Consider the following 17,895-nt stretch of genomic DNA (forward strand, 5'->3'; position numbering starts at 1 on the left):
AGTTAGTGGGGCTGCCGGGGAGCGCCCGAGACGCGGCGGCGGTGGTCGGCGCTCTATGGAGGTGGCGGGGGGAGGCGTCGGGCCGGTGCTGCTGCTGCTGTGGTGACTCGGAGACTCGCCCTGTCCCGCGCGCTCCCCCTTCCCCTCCCCAGCCCCGGTCCCCGGCTCCCTTCCCCTCCCCCCCTTCTCTTGCTTTTCCCCTGCCCTTGGTAGCCGCCGGGACCCGGGGAAGCTGACAAGGCCTTAGGGAAGGTGAGAAATACGGGAGTGGCGGGAGAAGCGCGGGTCTGGGGCTGGGAGTGAGCGGGTACTGTTGTAGCTGCAGCTTAAAATGGCGGCTGCCCGGAGTGGCCGCCATTTCTTGTCGGCTGCTTGTCTGTTGCTCCCGCACAAAATGGCGGCCCGGGCCGGCGGCTGCTCCAGCTGCCGGCTTTGCGAGCCCCGCCGCTGCTGAGCGAAGGGCTGGAGGAGCTTGGCGGCCCCCGCCGGGCGCGGAGGGGAGGCTGAGCGGCAGCCTTACGGGGTTAGAGCGAGGGAGATGGGATCGGGCACTGCCGGTCCGTACGGGCGATACGTTTAGGGGCTGCAGTATGGTGGTCTGGCCGCGGTGTGCGGGCGCCCGCACTGTGCCCCAGGTTTCCCTTGGAGGGAGTAGCCGCGGTACACGTAGCGGTCTGAGCATCCGCTTATTGCTGGTGGGGAGGTGACGAGAAGATTTTAAAATATTTTTTTATTATATTGTTCATTGCCTTCCCCTCGCGGGAGGGAGAGCGGGCGCCGAGGCGCCGCGTCAGCCGGCAGCAGCCTCGCCCACGTTTCCTGTTTGGGGGCTCGGGCGCCGCGGTGCGGGACGATACCGCCAGCTTCCCCCTCACGCCTCCCCGGGCGGCGCGGGGTGGCCGGCGCTCCGCCGTGGTGCGGAGGAGCGGGTCCCGCCCGGCGCCCTGACGGAGAACAAAGAGCCGGGTGGGTGCGGGCAGCGGGCGGCGCCCGCGGGCGGGGCGGGGGGGCGGCGGCGCCGCGCGGAGCCTGCGGGGGGCGCCCTCCGCGGCCGAGCCTTTTGTTCGCCGCCGCCGCCGCCATGTTGTCCCCGCTCCTCGTGCCCGCGCCGGGCGGACGGGGGACGCTCGCCGCGCTCGGCTCTGGGAGGGCTCCGAGCCCATCCGGGACGCTCCCTCCCCCAGGCGTTTCTGTCCCCGTGATCGCCTTTCTGCTACGTGAGCACTGCAGTGAGGTTCTTCCTGCAAGCTGAAAGTTGAGGTGGTGGGTGGACGGCGCCTTTTTTCATTATTGGGTAGCTTAGTACGCCATTTGGACGGAGAATACGCGCCTTTTAGCACATTAAGTGTGCGTTTTGTTGTCTGATGCTTTTCGCTTCAGAATTCGGCTGCTTTGTCGTGCTATTATAAGTCATGGTTTCTAAGTCACATCAATAAAGGACTCATTGTCCTGTATAATCAGAAAAAAGTACTTTCCTTCTTCTGTGCAAGTACTCCTGGCTTTTTGGGTAAACTTGAGGGTTTTGCTCAGTCCGTGATTACTTTACCTCTTTCCCCATATCCCCTCTGGAAAAAATGGCTACGGTTATAAAATCGGCCTTTCTGCGACTGTCCCAAGTATTGCATGAATGAAAGTTTTCTTACTTTATAAAAAGTTCAGTGTTGGAGGGTTCTTATTCTCGAACAAACATTTGTACTTTTTAAAATAAGACGCTGTGGCTGATAGTAAAACAACTGTAATATGAATGCTTGGTTTGTCTTTCTAGGTTTTGTTTTTCCCTACCCCGTCAATTTAATTTTATTCTTTTGAAGATTCTTCGTTGTCAAGCCGCCAAAGTGGAGAGTGCGATTGCAGAAGGGGGTGCTTCTCGTTTCAGGTACCAGTGCCTATTGTTTGTTTAATGAGCAGTTAGCAATGGAAAATCTCCTCTGACGAGGACTTTAGTTTGTGTAATGTTTATACTAAAACCGAGATACTTGAAGGCATCGAGTGTTTGAACTTACCCAGGGTTCCATGGTTGTTTTTAACAGTGCTTCTTCAGGCGGAGGAGGTGGTAGGGGTGCACCTCAGCACTATCCCAAGACTGCCAGCAACAGGTGTGTCATCTCACTCTGAGTTTGCATGATTTCAAAGTCAGAACATGCTTGATGGTGAATGCAGAACTGAAAATAGGGTAGCTTTTAAGTTGTACAATGAGTACCTACTGAGTTAAAGACCTTTAAATGTTTTCCAGTCTGTGCTCTGTAAAGTGTACCTCATGGGTGATAGGTGGTGCATGGGCTTGTTGATGTACTTAACTTCAAATGTGTAGAGAGTTTCTTTGGGTGCCTGGGATTGTTGTTGTTGGGTGAGTACTTTCCTGTGCACCAGTGTTAAAAGGGGCAATTGTGCACTCTTAACAAAGGAAGGAGTAGAATTGGTCTGAGTAAGGCAGCACTGAAAGGTTAAAAGGGCAGTTCCTTAAATCACTTTTTTCTGGTTGAACAACCATATTCTTCAAAACTTTACAGCGAGTTCCTGGGGAAAACCCCAGGGCAAAACGCTCAGAAATGGATTCCTTCACGAAGCACTAGACGAGATGACGACTCCGCAAACGACAAAGAACGACATGATGCAATCTTCAGGAAAGTAAGAGGGTAAGTTTTTCATAAAATTACTGACTTCTTTCCTTACTCTTTTCATTAGCAATGTGTACCTAAGAAATGGGCTGGTGGAAAGGGAGCTGTGGGTCTTGAGTTTGGGGGAGGTGTGTCCTTTAGCAAGGAACCAACCTGATAATCTAGCAGCAGCAAATGCTTAAGGTAATTCCTGTAAGCAGATTAATGATATTCCACATTCTGAAGATTTCAAAAAACCCAGTTAAATGGAAAATTACACTTGCAGTTTTTCATAGACTTAAAAGGTAAAGATAAGTTGAGTCTAAAGTGACTCGTAGCGTGCTTACAATATCTTTATATTGTGGTTTTGGTTTTTGTTCCTCTTTAGCATACTAAATAAGCTTACTCCTGAGAAGTTTGACAAGCTATGCCTTGAGCTCCTCAATGTGGGTGTAGAATCTAAGCTCATCCTAAAAGGGGTCATACTGCTGGTAAGCTTGCTGCATTTCTTTTAACTACAATTGTCTTGCATGCTAAAAAGCAAGGGGTTGGTTGGTTTTGATGGGATACAGAAGTAGCATGGGTAATGCTTTTGTGTATTTGGATTATCCAGCACCACCTCCCACCTGTGCTTTCTGTATGAAAAAGGATCTCCTGGGGAAGAAGTAGGTTTAATGCTTGAACTTTGTCATTTAGAAATCTCCATGATCACTAAATGTGACTGGGGATCCTATGATTTATTTTTTTAATAATCTAAGATGCTAATTAGTGGTCTTATTTGCTTGCACCCCCCACTTGCCCCTTCTTTTCCTGAGGACCAAGCCTCATGGTTTTGGAAAGGCTACCACTGGTGACCTCTTGGGACACTGATGTAACTGTTACATCACTTTTTTTTAATCTGAGATCAGATTGGTGATACTAACTTTAGTGTTGTGATGATAAACTTGGGTTTTGTTGGCCAAGGATTACAGAGGCTCTTCAGTAACATGCAATAGCTTTTGTCCTTTGCTTCAGCATTAAGACTGGTGCTGGATCACACTATTTCTGTATTTGATTTAGCAGAAAATGGGATGTTTTAGATGAGAATAGTAATAATCCATTCTGTGTCTTGCAACTCACTTTCCTGGTAACGTTTGCACCCTACTGCTGCCTTACTCAATGTGAATCTCTGCAGATCGTAGACAAAGCCCTTGAAGAGCCCAAGTATAGCTCGCTGTACGCTCAACTATGTCTGCGACTGGCAGAAGATGCACCCAACTTTGATGGCCCATCAGCAGAGAGTCATCCAGGACAGAAGCAAAGCACAGTGAGTACATCTCTCAATCTGGAGTGGTAAATTTTGCTTGCATGTGTAGCTGACCTGATTAGCTGAATTGTTTTCTTTGTTCTCTTTCCATAGACATTCAGACGCCTCCTAATATCTAAACTTCAAGATGAATTTGAAAACCGAACCAGAAATGTTGATAGTAAGTTCTAAAACCACTTTAAATGCAGAATCTATTTGTCATCTTTTCCCACAGCCATGTAAAACAGGCTTCTTTGTTTTCCAGTCTATGATAAGCATGATGGTCCCCTCCTCCCTGAGGAGGAGGAACAGAGAGCCATTGCCAAGATCAAGATGCTGGGGAACATCAAATTCATTGGAGAACTTGGCAAGCTTGATCTTATTCATGAATCTATCCTTCATAAGTGCATCAAAACAGTGAGTATTTAGATTGGGTGGGGACTATGAGCAAAACAAAACTTAAAACCAAAAAAAGTGCAAATGTTGGTGCTGCTTTGGGAGCATAAAATGCCACAAAAATATTTCCTGACCATTACTTATCCTCTACTGTTAATGTTTTGGCATGATTAAGAAGTAAAATTAGCTTTGTTCAAAGCCATAGGAATTGTCTCCAAGGGAAAATGTAGTTTGGCCTAGATAAAAGTGTGCTCTAGGTGCTTGAAAGTACACACTCTTAAGAATTGGCAGTACTTAAAACTTAATTTTTAAGTCCATTTGCCTTCAGAACAAAACAATGTTTTTGTATTTGTCAGTGTACAAAGTTTGTTGCTTTTTATAAATCGTCTTTTATAAAATTTTTAAATCCTAAATTTCCTCTTTAATATTTCAGCTTTTGGAAAAGAAGAAGAGAGTTCAACTCAAGGATATGGGGGAGGATTTGGAGTGCCTCTGTCAGATAATGAGGACAGTGGGACCTAGATTAGATCATGCGAAAGCCAAGGTATGTGCCTATCCAGTGCAGTCATTAACCTAATTAAACTATGTGGCTGAGACTTCTGATGGCCTGAACCTTCTGTATTCAGTATTCATAAGTACAAAACAGAGGTTTGAGTTTTTTGGGTTTTTTATCAGAGAAAAGAGTGCCACGTATGGCTCCTACACCAATTCTTCCACTAGAAAAAGGAGCCAATCTTTGAAAGTTTTACACTTCTCCCAGGATGTAGTTAAGGGTCATCAGGCAGTCACAAAAGTGAGACTGCTGTTTCCCTACAGGCTGTTTGAAAAGATGTGCTGAGAGGAACTATTCTTAGCACAGCTAGGTGATTTGAGAGATGGGGAGTTTGGAACGTTAAGCTTAAAATAAATGAGAATTTGGGTTGTGTTGCTTGTCTGACTCAAATGTCTTAATGCATTACATCTTTAATTCTGTCATCAAGGAGATGAGATGGCAGGAAAGGGCAGCTTGTTGTATTGTTTCATTTCGGATGTCTTGAGTAAAAACACTCAAGGCACTGACAGAATTACCCTAACTTGTAACTTTCATTCCCCCAGTCCTTAATGGATCAGTACTTTGCCCGTATGCGCTCCTTGATGTCAAGTAAGGAATTGCCAGCAAGGATTCGTTTCCTGCTGCAGGTATGATCATAAAACAGTTTCCCTTCTGCTTTCTTCTTGCAAAATTGTCTTGAATGCTTTCCTAATATCCTGTTCTCATCCAAGGATACTGTGGAGTTGAGAGAACACAACTGGGTTCCTCGCAAAGCTTTTCTTGACAATGGACCAAAGACTATCAATCAAATCCGTCAAGATGCAGTAAAAGTAAGTGTTGCATCCAAGGTCCAGAGCCCGGCTTGGTGCTGTGCACTTGGGAGTAGTTTTCACATGGTGTGATGGTTGTGTTAAGGGTTAAAACCAGGTGGACTTCAGTAGTTGGGGGCTAAAAGCTTGGCTTTCTCAGGGACTGTTACTTGAAGCTGACCAAAATGATAATTCCTGTTTTAAAGGATCTGGGAGTTTTTATTCCTGCTCCTATGTCTCAAGGGATGAGAAGCGACTTCTTTCTGGAGGGACCCTTTATGCCACCCAGGATGAAACTTGACAGGGACCCACTCGGAGGGCTTGCTGATATGTTTGGACAAATGCCAGGTATAGACACCGCAGGGGTGATGGGATGGCTGTAACTTTGCTGTGCTGAACAAGAACTAAAGCTGTCATTTGTCTCCTTGCTAATCCAGGTAGTGGAATTGGTACTGGTCCAGGAGTTATTCAGGATAGATTTTCACCCACCATGGGACGCCATCGTTCAAACCAACTCTTCAATGGCCATGGGGGTCACCTCATGCCTTCTGCTCAATCCCAGTTTGGAGACCTAGGCAAATCTTTTCTGAAAAGTCAGGTAAGGAAGATGTTCACATGATGACTTCAGCTTGTTTAGAAGCTCTTCCTGAGATGCGTATGTTACGGATTGTAGACTGCTTATGTTGAAAGACCTAATCAGACTTGATTCTGGTAACTGATGCTCAGGTGATACAAAAATTCTAAACCACTTTTTAAATTGTACAAAAGATGCAAGAAGTACACTTTTTGGTTTTTTTTAACTGCAAGGAAAAGGTGCATGTGGCTTTGGTGGGTCAGAACGGTGTGTTTTATTTAAAAGATAGCCCTGTTTTTAGGGATAGATGCTATTCTCCCACCACCCCTGCTCCTTCTTTCTCCCTTCCTGGCAAATAGAATCTTTGTTCCTCTGGTCCCTCTGGTACTACTTTACCCCATATGATGTACGCCACTCCATCATCTGCACTTCTTTCTCTATATCTCCCTTTCTGAAATAGGGGCAAAGCCAACTCTACCATACCCAGAATCAGGGACTCTTATCCCAGCAACAAGGACAGTCGAAGGATATGCCACCTCGGTTTTCTAAGAAAGGACAGCTTAATGCAGATGAGGTACATGACCTGTACATTACTTACAGCCTATTCTAAATATTGCCCAATGATTATAGCAAGACGCGTTATTATGAGGACTAATGCTGGAACTCTTTCTCCTCCTCCTCCTCCTTCTTTGTCCCTTCCTCTTTCACCTTTTACCCCCCTCACTTTCTATAGGGTATCCAGCGTCCTATGAGCAAGACTGAGATATGAGGGCAATTTTTTGGGGTGTCCCTTCTTTCCCACACACTTCCAAGAGCACTACTCTGACATCAGTTCCCATGCATCCTATTGATAATAATACATTTAATTAAAACTTCAGAAAATCCTGAACTTTAGAAACCCTGAAGTGCTGGACCAGGTTAATTTTTTTGTTTGTTCTCTTTTGTTTAGAACTGGCTAATACGCAAAATTTCAAATGCAGAGTAAATTGCATTGTGATTTTGAGTGTTAACCAGACTTGTATCCTTGATTTCTGAGCAATTTGGTAGAGTTTTATCTTGGCTGTAAAATATATCAGCAAACATGCTAATTATCTTCTTGGGTCTCTAACATACTGCATCTAAAAGGAGCATTTCCAGGTTTTTATACCAATTGAACTAAATGCCAGTAATTTGCTTTTGGGGGAATTTCAGAACACGTGTGGCTTAATCTGTATTTAAGTATTGTAGAAATGGAGTCACGCTTCAGTGAGATCAGTTGGAGAGAGTCCATGGCTGTGTATTGTTGGTCAGAATACTTGAAACAGTTTGAGTTTTTTCTGACTTACTGTTTACAGATTAGCCTGAGACCTGCTCAGTCTTTCTTAATGAATAAAAACCAAGTGCCAAAGCTTCAGCCCCAGATAACTATGATTCCTCCCAGTGCTCAACCACCACGCACTCAGACACCGCCTTTGGGACAGGTAAGTACAAAAAATTCCTGTATATTGTTGGCTATACTTACCTGTTTGTGCTTGGAAAACTTAATTTCTGTTGTGGGAGGGGAGAGAGAAGTCTTTGATTGTACAGAGCAGTATTTGGGAAAAGAATGTGTGAAAACAGAGTTTCATCTGCTTTTGTATGTGTAGTATGGTTAAAGTTGATATAAGCAAAGGTAGATGTGCTGCAAAGAAACAAATTCTGGTCTCTTTTTTCAGCCGCCTCAACTTGGTCTTAAAACAAATCCACCACTTATACAAGAGAAGCCTGCAAAGACCACCAAGAAACCACCTCCTTCTAAGGAAGAGCTGCTTAAACAAACTGTAAGTTAGTGTGCAGTAGTGAGTGTTACAGCTTTGGATGTGCTCTTCAAAAAGAACTCTTAGCTCTACTTCTTTCCTCTCTAGGAGGCTGTTGTGACTGAGTATCTGAACAATGGAAATGCTAATGATGCTGTCAATACTGTGAGAGAAATGAGAGCTCCGAAACACTTCATTCCTGAGATGCTGAGCAAAGTAATCCTTCAGTCCCTAGATAGATCAGATGAGGACAAAGAGAAAGCAAGTACTTTGATCAGCTTGCTCAAGCAGGAGGGAATAGCCACTAGTGACAACTTCATGCAGGTACTGTGGTCTGATAATCTTGCGCTCCTTGTTTCTTGGCTCTTCATGGGGTGTAGCTGCTTGTAAGGGCAGTGTGCAAGTATTTTTTAAGTCCTGTTGATCTGAGGAGGTAAAAATAGTATATGAACCTGTGAGGGGCGTAAGAAGCAATAAAAGGAAGGAATGTAGTATTTGGGGAATTGGAACCACTTTGCAGCTGAATACAGAAAATGTACTACGAGTATAATGTTGCACAGGAACAAAATTACTGGAGAATTTCAGCGTGTGTGTGTACTGTTCCTTAGGCATTCCTGAATGTATTGGACCAGTGTCCCAAACTGGAGGTGGATATCCCATTGGTGAAATCCTACTTAGCACAGTTTGCAGCCCGTGCCATTATTTCAGACCTAGTGAGCATTTCCGAACTGGCTCAACCACTGGAAAGCGGCACCCACTTCCCTCTCTTCCTGCTCTGCCTTCAGCAGTTAGCTAAGTTACAAGACCGTGAATGGCTAACAGAATTGTTCCAACAAAGCAAAGTGAATATGCAGAAAATGTTACCAGGTAAGAGTTGCCACAGAGCTCTTCTGTCACCTATATTAGAGTAAACAAAATGTTGTTCTAGTTGATGCCAGAGTGAAATAACGTGCAGGGTTACCTGGGTGGAATCAGCTGTCATTTTTGTTAGGAAATGGTGTTTCTTAAGGGATGGCTGGAGCCATGAACATCACTTACAGCTGTTGAGGAGCACAAGCACTTACATGTGTCTTCATTTCCTTGTCAGAAATTGACCAGAACAAGGATCGCATGCTGGAGATCTTGGAAGGGAAGGGGCTTAGCTTCTTGTTCCCACTTCTGAAACTGGAGAAGGAACTGCTAAAGCAAATAAAATCAGATCCATCCCCTCAAGCCATCTATAAGTGGATTAAAGATAACATTTCACCCAAGCTTCATGTAGATAAGGGATTTGTGAATATATTGATGACCAGGTGAGATGCTGTTTTGATTTATTTTAGGTACTTGTTTGGTTAAGCTACCAGTAAGGTACTTACTCCATAAAGGCTGAAATGTAGCTCTACAGAAATCTGAGATGCAGTACATGGGGAGACATTGTTCTGAGTGAACTTCTCTGTTAAAATCCTGTTGTATTTGAGAAGAAAAGCAAGTCTCCAGACTTGCATCAGTGTGAAGTAGTGTTTTGTTTGGGAAAAAGTCTAGACCCGTGCGTTTCTCTAAAATGCAGAGCTATAATAGGCAAAACAAGAATTTCTGTGGTGTGCTGTCAACCACAGTACAAATCCTTGTGCATGCTCCTGACTGCAGGTGCAAGCAGGAGGATATTGGTAGTGATAGCTGTCTGAATTTGAAGTGTAAAGTGCTTGATCTCTTAGTTTACAGAACTTAGCTTGGCTTTTCTGTTGTCCAGTTTCTTGCAGTATATTTCTAGTGAAGTAAACCCACCCAGTGACGAATCAGATTCTTCATCTGCTCCATCTAAAGAGCAGCTCGAGCAGGAAAAACAGCTGCTTCTTTCCTTCAAGCCGGTGATGCAGAAGTTCCTCCATGACCATGTTGATCTGCAAGTGAGTGCTTTATATGCACTCCAGGTGCACTGCTACAACAATAATTTTCCAAAAGGTAAGTGCATTGAGGTCTTACTTGAATTGGCTTGTCACTGCATTTCTTAGTCTGGTAAGCTGTTGAGAAAGTTACAAAGCTAACCAAGCTGAAATTTGCTTTGATAGGCATGTTACTGCGCTTCTTTGTTCATTTCTATGACATGGAGATTATTGAAGAAGAAGCCTTCTTGGCATGGAAAGAAGACATTACTCAAGAGTTTCCAGGGAAAGGCAAAGCTTTATTCCAGGTAAGTGTGCTAACACTAGAGACCTGTTTTTTGTTATTTCTGCTGCACTGGAGTGTTTGAGAAGATTTTCAAAGTGTCTAAGACTTACAAATACCTAGAAACTTCTTGGAATGTTTCACTAGGAAGGAGTTCAAAGCAAGGCGAACTAAATCTTGCCTGTTTACTGAAGGCCTATGTGTAGTGCAAGTGTGGCTGAAAGGTTTTTTAAAATGAGTTGGGGGGGGAAGATGAAGGTTCTGCAGCGGTACCTAATGGGGAAACAATTCCTGGTCCCTTAAACCAGTTTTGTGTAACTGCAGGTAAACCAGTGGTTAACCTGGCTGGAAACTGCTGAAGAAGAAGAATCTGAAGAAGAAGCTGACTAAAGAACCAGCCAAAGCCTTAAATTGTGCAAACATACTGTTGCTATGATGTAACTGCATTTGACCTAACCACTGCGAAAATTCATTCCGCTGTAATGTTTCACAATATTTAAAGCAGAAGTATGTCAGTAGGATATTCTCTGCAAAAGGTTTTTGTAGTATGTCTTAATAGTCTACAATAAAAATATTTTAGAGTATCTTTAATGTTTAGATAACAGTGTATTAGCAGCATGCAATAATTACATCATAAGTTCTCGAGCAGAAGCAGTCTGTTGCAAGGGTCTTTGCTGCCATTTATCATAGGCTGTTTTTAAGTTAGAAAACTGAATAGCAACACTGAATACTGTAGAAATGCACTTTGCTCAGTGTAATACTTGAGTTGTTGCAATATTTGATTATCCATTTGGTTGTTACAGAGAATCCTTAACTGTAATCGATGGTTGTTGCCGTAATAGTATATTTGCCTGTATTTCTACCTCTAGTAATGGGCTTTATGTGCTAGGTTTTAATATCCTTGAGCCTGGGCAAGTGCACAAGTCTTTTTTTTTAAAGGAACAGTTTACTTGCACAAAAACTGATCGGCTGAAGAGATGGTTTAATGCCCTTTGGAAGAGGTTTTTGTGGGTGTGAAACATGACATGGTGAGAAATTTGAATTGGTCCCTCTTATAGTACTGAAATTAAGTCTACTTAATTTATCAAGACATGTTCATGCCCTGATTTTATATACTTGTATCTATCAATAAACATTGTGATACTTGACTTGTTTCTGAATGTCTCCCAGTAGAAAAGCTTTGGCTGGTGACTTGTTCACTTAAGAAAGGAAACATCAGTGGGAGTTGCCTTAGGTTGCAACCATCCTGAAATTATTTTTACACTCCTTGTCTGGATATGCAGATGGATTCTAAATAAGGTCACAGACAAGATTAGACACTACAGATGTGTTGTGACAGGAGGAAAATGATGGAATTCTGCTGAAGAAGCGGTAGGGGTTTGCCTTGTGGTCTAATGTATGCTTTATCAGTGAGTATGTGCTTTTGACTTGGTAATGCTTTGAGCTTCCCCCAGGCCACATGCATGTTTCTGAATCAAGTGGCACTGTCTGTTAGCTGCCTGTTTCTCAAATCAAATTGGCAAAAAAAATCCCTACAAAAGAGTTGAATGATGTTGCATTGTACAGGCTTGAAATGTCATCTATTAAATACTCAAAATACCTTACTTGCTAGAACCTTGTCCCCAGTGAGTTTTTTTGTCCTCGTTGATACTCAAGACTTAACCTGTTGAAAGGTGATGCATTTGTAATGGCAAAAAGGGTAGTGGCTCCTGGACTGGAGCTTTGTTTGCCAGTGATGTTAGTGCTGTAGCCTATAAATTTATGCACCACAGGAGGTGAAGGAGTGGAGCCCAGGAAAAGGACTAGAGCTGATAACAAGGCTTGCTTTGAGGAAAGGAGTAGTTGGAGTTGGCATGGAGCATCTTGTAATGCTGCTGCTGGAAAAGTGGGTCATAGTTTTCTTTGAAGGGCTCCCTAACTCCAGTCACAGCTCTGCCCTCCTGAGTGTTCGTGAGCCATTGTCTGTTAGGGAGTTCTGCAAATGCATTGGCAACTTCTGTACAGTGTGGAGCCCAGGAAATCCAAGTACTGTGCTCTACAAGCCAAGTGACATCAAGGGTATTTAACTGGAATTGCTGGCAAAATTCCATAGCTCCATCTCTGCATTTCAGAAATGGGGTGTATTCAGCAGTGTGAGGGAGAGCAGGATACTGGTGTGGGGTCCAGAAAGAGACAGGAATGCTCCTACTGCCATTAAGTGGCTCGAAGTTGAGAGCTGGCTGTGTGTGATGGAGCTGCAACATGTGGAGAGCGATATCACCGCTAGAACTACAGGGGAACAGAGTTCACTCCTCACTCCATGTGCAGGCTCAGGTGCATGGCTGCTATAGTCCTTAAGGTTCTGCACTTCAATACTCAACAGGATGGAGGAATACGAGTAGAGTTAGAGGGTTCATTTATTCCCAATGAATTCAAAGTTCTGTTCCAGAATTGCATTTTTGAGTGCAATAAGGTGCTGTGAAGTGGAACTTACCATTGTTTCACTAATAGTGTTGTGTTTCTCCCAGTTTGTTAGTTTATCCTTAAACTTTCCTGTTACTGCTGGTTGGTTTAGTGGTGTGGGGTGCTATAATGCTACTTCTTGTGTATCTGGTAATCTGTACGTGAAGCACGTGCTGGACTTTGCTCCCATGCACTGCAGAGGGAACAGGGGGAGCACCCATGCCTCAGGAATGACAGTGGTTTCCAACTCAGTTTATACCAGAGGTGAGAGGACCAGGTAGAAGGATGTGCAAGTGAAAATTCCCATTCAAAACTTAAAAATAGATGCAGAACCTGCAGCTAAGCTTTTCTGCCACATTTTGGAGAAGGCTGAGCTGGCAGCTGTGGGCTCCTTGAACAGAGTCACTAAGCCTTGTATTGCCCAGTCTAACATGTCCTTACCACAGCCTTACATACCTGTGCATGGAGGCTTTGCTGCTTGGCTTGTTTCTGACTAACCACTGTGTTTGGTAGAGAAAGCTATAGAAAGAATGACTAAAAATGGAGAACAGGACATGAACAGTAGAAAATGCCACTAAAATGTGGAATTGGGAAAAACCTTGTGCAGTATGAACAGGCCTGGGTTCTTCAAACTGGTATGAAAATGGTGCTTTACTGCTGTGTGCACATCAAAGTGGTCTCTCCATTGATGAGGAGAAGTGGTAGCATCTTCATGATCTTTAACTGCTGCTGAGGTTATTAAGTGCTCAATTGCAGAGCTTGTGGCTAATCTGGAACAGGGGATGGTTGTTGGGTTGGTCTCACTTCTGTGTTCCTGTTGACTATGAGTGGCACTGTACTTCAAATGTAAACAGAGTGCTCAATTCTACATAGTAAAGTCACAGTCAAAATTAAACCACTCTAACTGATAAATGAGAATGGCTTTTATTAATATTAATTTTGTTAAATATTAGGTATACTGCCAGGAGCATTGGAAGAAACAGCATATTACACACAATTCTTACCAGTTACAGTTCCCATTCCGGAGCCCTCCCCCTGTCAGGTGTGGGTTGGTTTTTGAAAAGGACCTGTCATGATGGATTCTCGCCTGCTCCTAGAGAGTGCCACAGTTGGACAGCTGCTGCCTTGTCACTGATCATAGCAGTAGGGCACCAGCTCCTCTCCAAGCTGCAGTGGTGCTTAGGTATGAAATCTGAGAATTCCAGGGCTGTGTCCTGATCACAAATCCTGGAAAAGGTCATCTACTTCCAACTGCCCAGTGATGGGCAGGGACACCTCCCAAGAGACCAGCTTGCTCTAAGTTTCTTTGAGCCTGGCATTGAACACTTCCAGCGATGGAGCAGCCACAGGTTCTCTGGGCAACCTGTTTGGTGTCTGCCACCTTCATAGTAAAGAATTTCTTCCTTTTATCTCACCCAAGCTCAGTTTGAAGCCATTCCCCCTTGTCCTGTCAGTACCTGCCCTCGTCAGAAGTCCCTCTTCAGTTCTCTTGTAGAAGAACCTTACATAGGCTCAACAACCCCAACTTCAGCCCCTCCTCCTGGGAGGGATGTTCCAAATCACCTGACCAGTTCCAAAAACTCAAAACATCTTCATAACTCCTGTGCAGTTCTGTTTCTTGAGGAACAGTGAGTGCAGGAAGAAGCCTTATGGTGTGTGGGAAAAGGAGGAGGCTGGGTCCAGAACAAAATTTTTGAGAGTGACTTATCTAACCTGCTTTTTTAGCAGATGGAAGCTTCCCTCTGAATGCTATTTGGACTTGGAGTGCTTTTTCCCCAGAGCAGTAAATCCAAACAATTTGATCATTTCAGCACACTCCTGAACTGTAGAAATTCAGAGCACAGCCTGAACCATGAATTATCATGGCTTATGTTGCAATCCAGGCAAGCAATTGCAGAGACTGATTAAAAAAAGGCCATTGCTAATTCATGCTTATTCTCAAAAATGAATTCCCAGGGAGGTGGTGCATTACCATGAAGGGTGGTGAGCTTGTGCTTACAGGTACCTGAGAAACCTCCATTTATTAACTGTGGTTGCTGCAGTGTTTGCCTCAACTGCTGCTCAGCTCCAGCCTTGTCCTGGTGAGCTGTGTGCTGGGGCTTGGGGCATGTGGCACCACTCATGTCATAAGTGCTCCCCTAAATTTGGGAGGAGGTCAATACTTTGAAAGCTGATAAATTAGCCTTGGTGCATCTCCTACATAAAATGATTTGAATGAATATGGGAAGTGACAAGAGTGTGAGACTAGTGGCAGAGTGGGTCAAAGTGTCACACAAAGGTGGTGGCTTTTTCCCTCGCCTCACATAAATTGCCATATCTTGTAACTTTATTATTGTTCCTTTTTATCTCCAGTGATGTTGGCCAGAGCACACAGCAAGTCCTCTTGCCCAGCAGGCAAGTTCAGGGGCCAAGATCCTGCAGGCACAGCTCTAGCTGGAACAATTATATCTCCATACATTGTATCTGCAAAAGCAGAACAGAAACAGCAGCTGGGCTGTGAGCTGTGCTCGGTACCAGCAAAGGGAAAAGCTGCCCAGCACAGCTACAGTTGCAGACATCAGGGTGTAACAGTAATTTAGAGGAGACTCTATCAGTATGGCTTTGAGGTTTTTTTATGGCAGGGTGGTTCTACATCCAACACAAGATACCAAAAAAAAGCTTGCTGTTACTTCAGAAATAGCTGCATTTGTTTTTCAGCAAGATACAAAACAGTTACTGTATCTGCCTAGATCCACCCCCCTCCTGGCATTCCCGAATAAGCTTCACTTCTAAAAGACCAAGAATTCTCTCAAACAGGTTCAGGCCTTTCCCTCTCATGGTCAGGGACTAAGACCCTTTAGGGGTAGGAGTTCCTTGAATAATGTGCCTTTTAAGTGGTGCTGTAAAGGGACACAGCATTGCCTGGGTTTGATTTAGGGAGCCCACAGCCCTTTCCTTTAAGGGAGGGTAGCTGGAGACCAGTGAACTGTTATTTTTAATGAGTTGACGAAGCAGCCATGGCAACAGTTACACTTGGCATGGATACATGGCTGGAGTGAGGAAAGCAGCCAGCTGAGGGGATTTTTATCTTCAAATATTTTGCAGTTTAGAACAACATCAGTCTTGCATTTAGTTTTTGTTTATGTTAGCAGTAGAAGTGCCTGAAGGATCTGATGTGTGAAGCCTTCCCAGAATTTTATTATCGAAGAAGCTATGCAAAAACACTTAAGTTTGTGAAAGGAAAAGGGATCTTGAACTGGTTTGATAAAGTGTGGAGGAGTTTATAGAGTTTGTTCTGTTAGAAAATGGATGCTTTTCTTTTTGGTCGGACAAAGTGAAATTTGAGAAGTGGAAGTACATAGAGTTAAAACTGAAAGACAGGTGAAGGCTTGATCTGCATTTCTTTAGGGATTTTGTTTAACCCTTAAAGAAATGATTGCATGTTCTTTCAGATTTCAGGGACAGCTGCCTCCACAGCAGAGTAACAAACAAGGCTCCAGGCATGTGCACCAGGCCAGCTTTGTGTTCCTTCCCACTTCCTTCCCAGAGGCGTAAAGCAGGGGAAGGATTAAAGCCTTGGGTTTTTCTATAGGTACATATATACACACATACATGTTATGTATATCCCCATTTATTTTTATTCCTTTTGTTCCTCGTAGAGAAATGCCATTCAGTTACTCGATTATTTTAAGGTGTTAATATTTCTGAGTAACAGTAGAAGCATTAGTCCTAATCCTCCTTCCCAATATTGACAACAAACCAGGAACTGGCCTGGGGTTCAGCTGCCATGTTAACCTTAAAGAGCCCTGGCAGGGCTCTCTGAGTTCCAGACAAAGAACATTTTTAAAGCCAAGAGAGCCCCAGCCAGGCTGTGGGGAAGAGGCCCTGCATGACACAGCCCTGAGAGGCAGGGTAGGTGCACTGCTTTTAGGCTGTACATAACTGATTTCTCACTTGATCAACACAGCAGTTTCATTTCCTGCTCCAGTGAATGTGTCCACGGTGACTTCCAATTTCCCATAGTTTTCCATCTATACAATTGCTGTAATTTAATTTGCAAGACCATGAAGTATTTAGCTGTGATGAAAGGCCCTTCACAAATTCAATTAGATAAATATCTCAGTAGATTTCCCATGCAAGTAGGGACCATAATGCAGTAAAACCCCAGCACACACCTGCAGCAGGTGGAACCTGCAGAGGCCCACTGGAGTCAGTGGGAGTGCACTGATTGTGGCAATCCAGGGGCTGGAATGGCTCTGACAAAAGCCATCAGTTATGAGTACAGAGCATGCTATTCTATCAGCAATTCTTGTGGAATTCTTGCCAGTGCAACTTCCATAGTAATCTTCATGAAGGACTGAAGAACAATTCAGGAATAATTTAACATAATCTCAAAGACTCTACACACTTAAACTGGTTTGTAAGGGAAAATGTCATTGATTCAAACTCTTCCTTCCCCTCTTGCTTTAGAAACAGGCACCTCCTTGGATCAAACAATATAAATCCAGGTAATCCTGTTATTTCTGACATCACATAAGCTTTGGATTTAATCTTTAAATAAGGAACATAAAAGACACTATGGATTGAGTTGAATCTTGGTACTACACCCATTGCCTGTACAGTAAAACACACACCCAGCAGCTAAGTTAGACACTAGAGCCATAGAAAGATGGGGATGGGATTCCTGCAGAACGTGGTGCAGGCACTGGCACAGCTCAGGCTGAGCCTTCTGGACCCCAGCACGTGCACCACAGAGGAAGAGTCTCCCTGCACTGCAACACCATAAACACTCTGCTGTCTGTGTGTACTCACCCAGCACCTCCAGGAGCTCCCAGCTGCCAGATGCTGTTTGCTAGGCACTTTCACGGCTCCACAAAAAGTAAGCCTTAGTTTGGCTGACACTCTGAATAAAGCTTGCTGTTGACATTTGCTGAAATAGCAGATCTAAAGTACAATTTGGGGGAAAAAACTTAAAATGTAATCAAAAAATCTCCTAAAAGCACAATTAAGAAGGGAACTGGTAGATGAATGCCAGCTGTATTCATACCTCTTCTCAGTAATCTCCTTCTCAGTTCCTCACTGTGATAAAGGTTCATGTAAACTTGATCCTACTGGATTGGTCTAGGGAGGAGGGAGAGGGGAAAATTACACCTAAAGTGGAAAATAATTCAAGCGAATAACAAAGAAAACATCTGAGCTTCTGTGGTGCTGGGGGGGATTCCTCTTACTTAACTATCCAAATGCTGGGTGTCTAGACATCCATGCACTCCTGGGGCAACAGACAGGAACAGGTTCCTCAGAGTGACTCATTCCTCACATAGTTACCTTGGGATGGGATCATTTGCCCCGTGGGGAAGCCAG

The 17,895-nt window shown here is 44.0% G+C and overlaps 1 protein-coding gene and 1 non-coding gene across 2 annotated transcripts; both read left to right on the top strand.

Annotated features, from left to right (window-relative positions):
• The first annotated feature begins 55 nt into the window (after window positions 1-55).
• Window positions 56-11,724, top strand: EIF4G2 (eukaryotic translation initiation factor 4 gamma 2). The gene is made up of 23 exons (XM_039552953.1): window positions 56-85; window positions 214-252; window positions 1,812-1,876; window positions 2,031-2,096; window positions 2,511-2,636; window positions 2,986-3,088; window positions 3,772-3,903; window positions 3,997-4,063; window positions 4,148-4,299; window positions 4,712-4,822; window positions 5,374-5,457; window positions 5,542-5,640; window positions 5,826-5,967; window positions 6,057-6,217; window positions 6,654-6,767; window positions 7,528-7,653; window positions 7,888-7,992; window positions 8,077-8,292; window positions 8,577-8,835; window positions 9,056-9,260; window positions 9,698-9,909; window positions 10,017-10,138; window positions 10,438-11,724. Exons 1-23 carry the CDS (start codon window positions 56-58, stop codon window positions 10,501-10,503), a joined length of 2,802 nt encoding a protein of 933 aa, XP_039408887.1. The 3' UTR covers window positions 10,504-11,724.
• On the top strand, window positions 6,807-6,968 carry LOC120410174. The gene has a single exon (XR_005602132.1). It is a non-coding gene; the product is annotated as a small nucleolar RNA SNORD97 (small nucleolar RNA).
• Window positions 11,725-17,895: the final 6,171 nt, after the last annotated feature.

Source organism: Corvus cornix, chromosome 5, assembly GCF_000738735.6.
Source record: "Corvus cornix cornix isolate S_Up_H32 chromosome 5, ASM73873v5, whole genome shotgun sequence".
Lineage (NCBI taxonomy): Eukaryota > Metazoa > Chordata > Aves > Passeriformes > Corvidae > Corvus > Corvus cornix.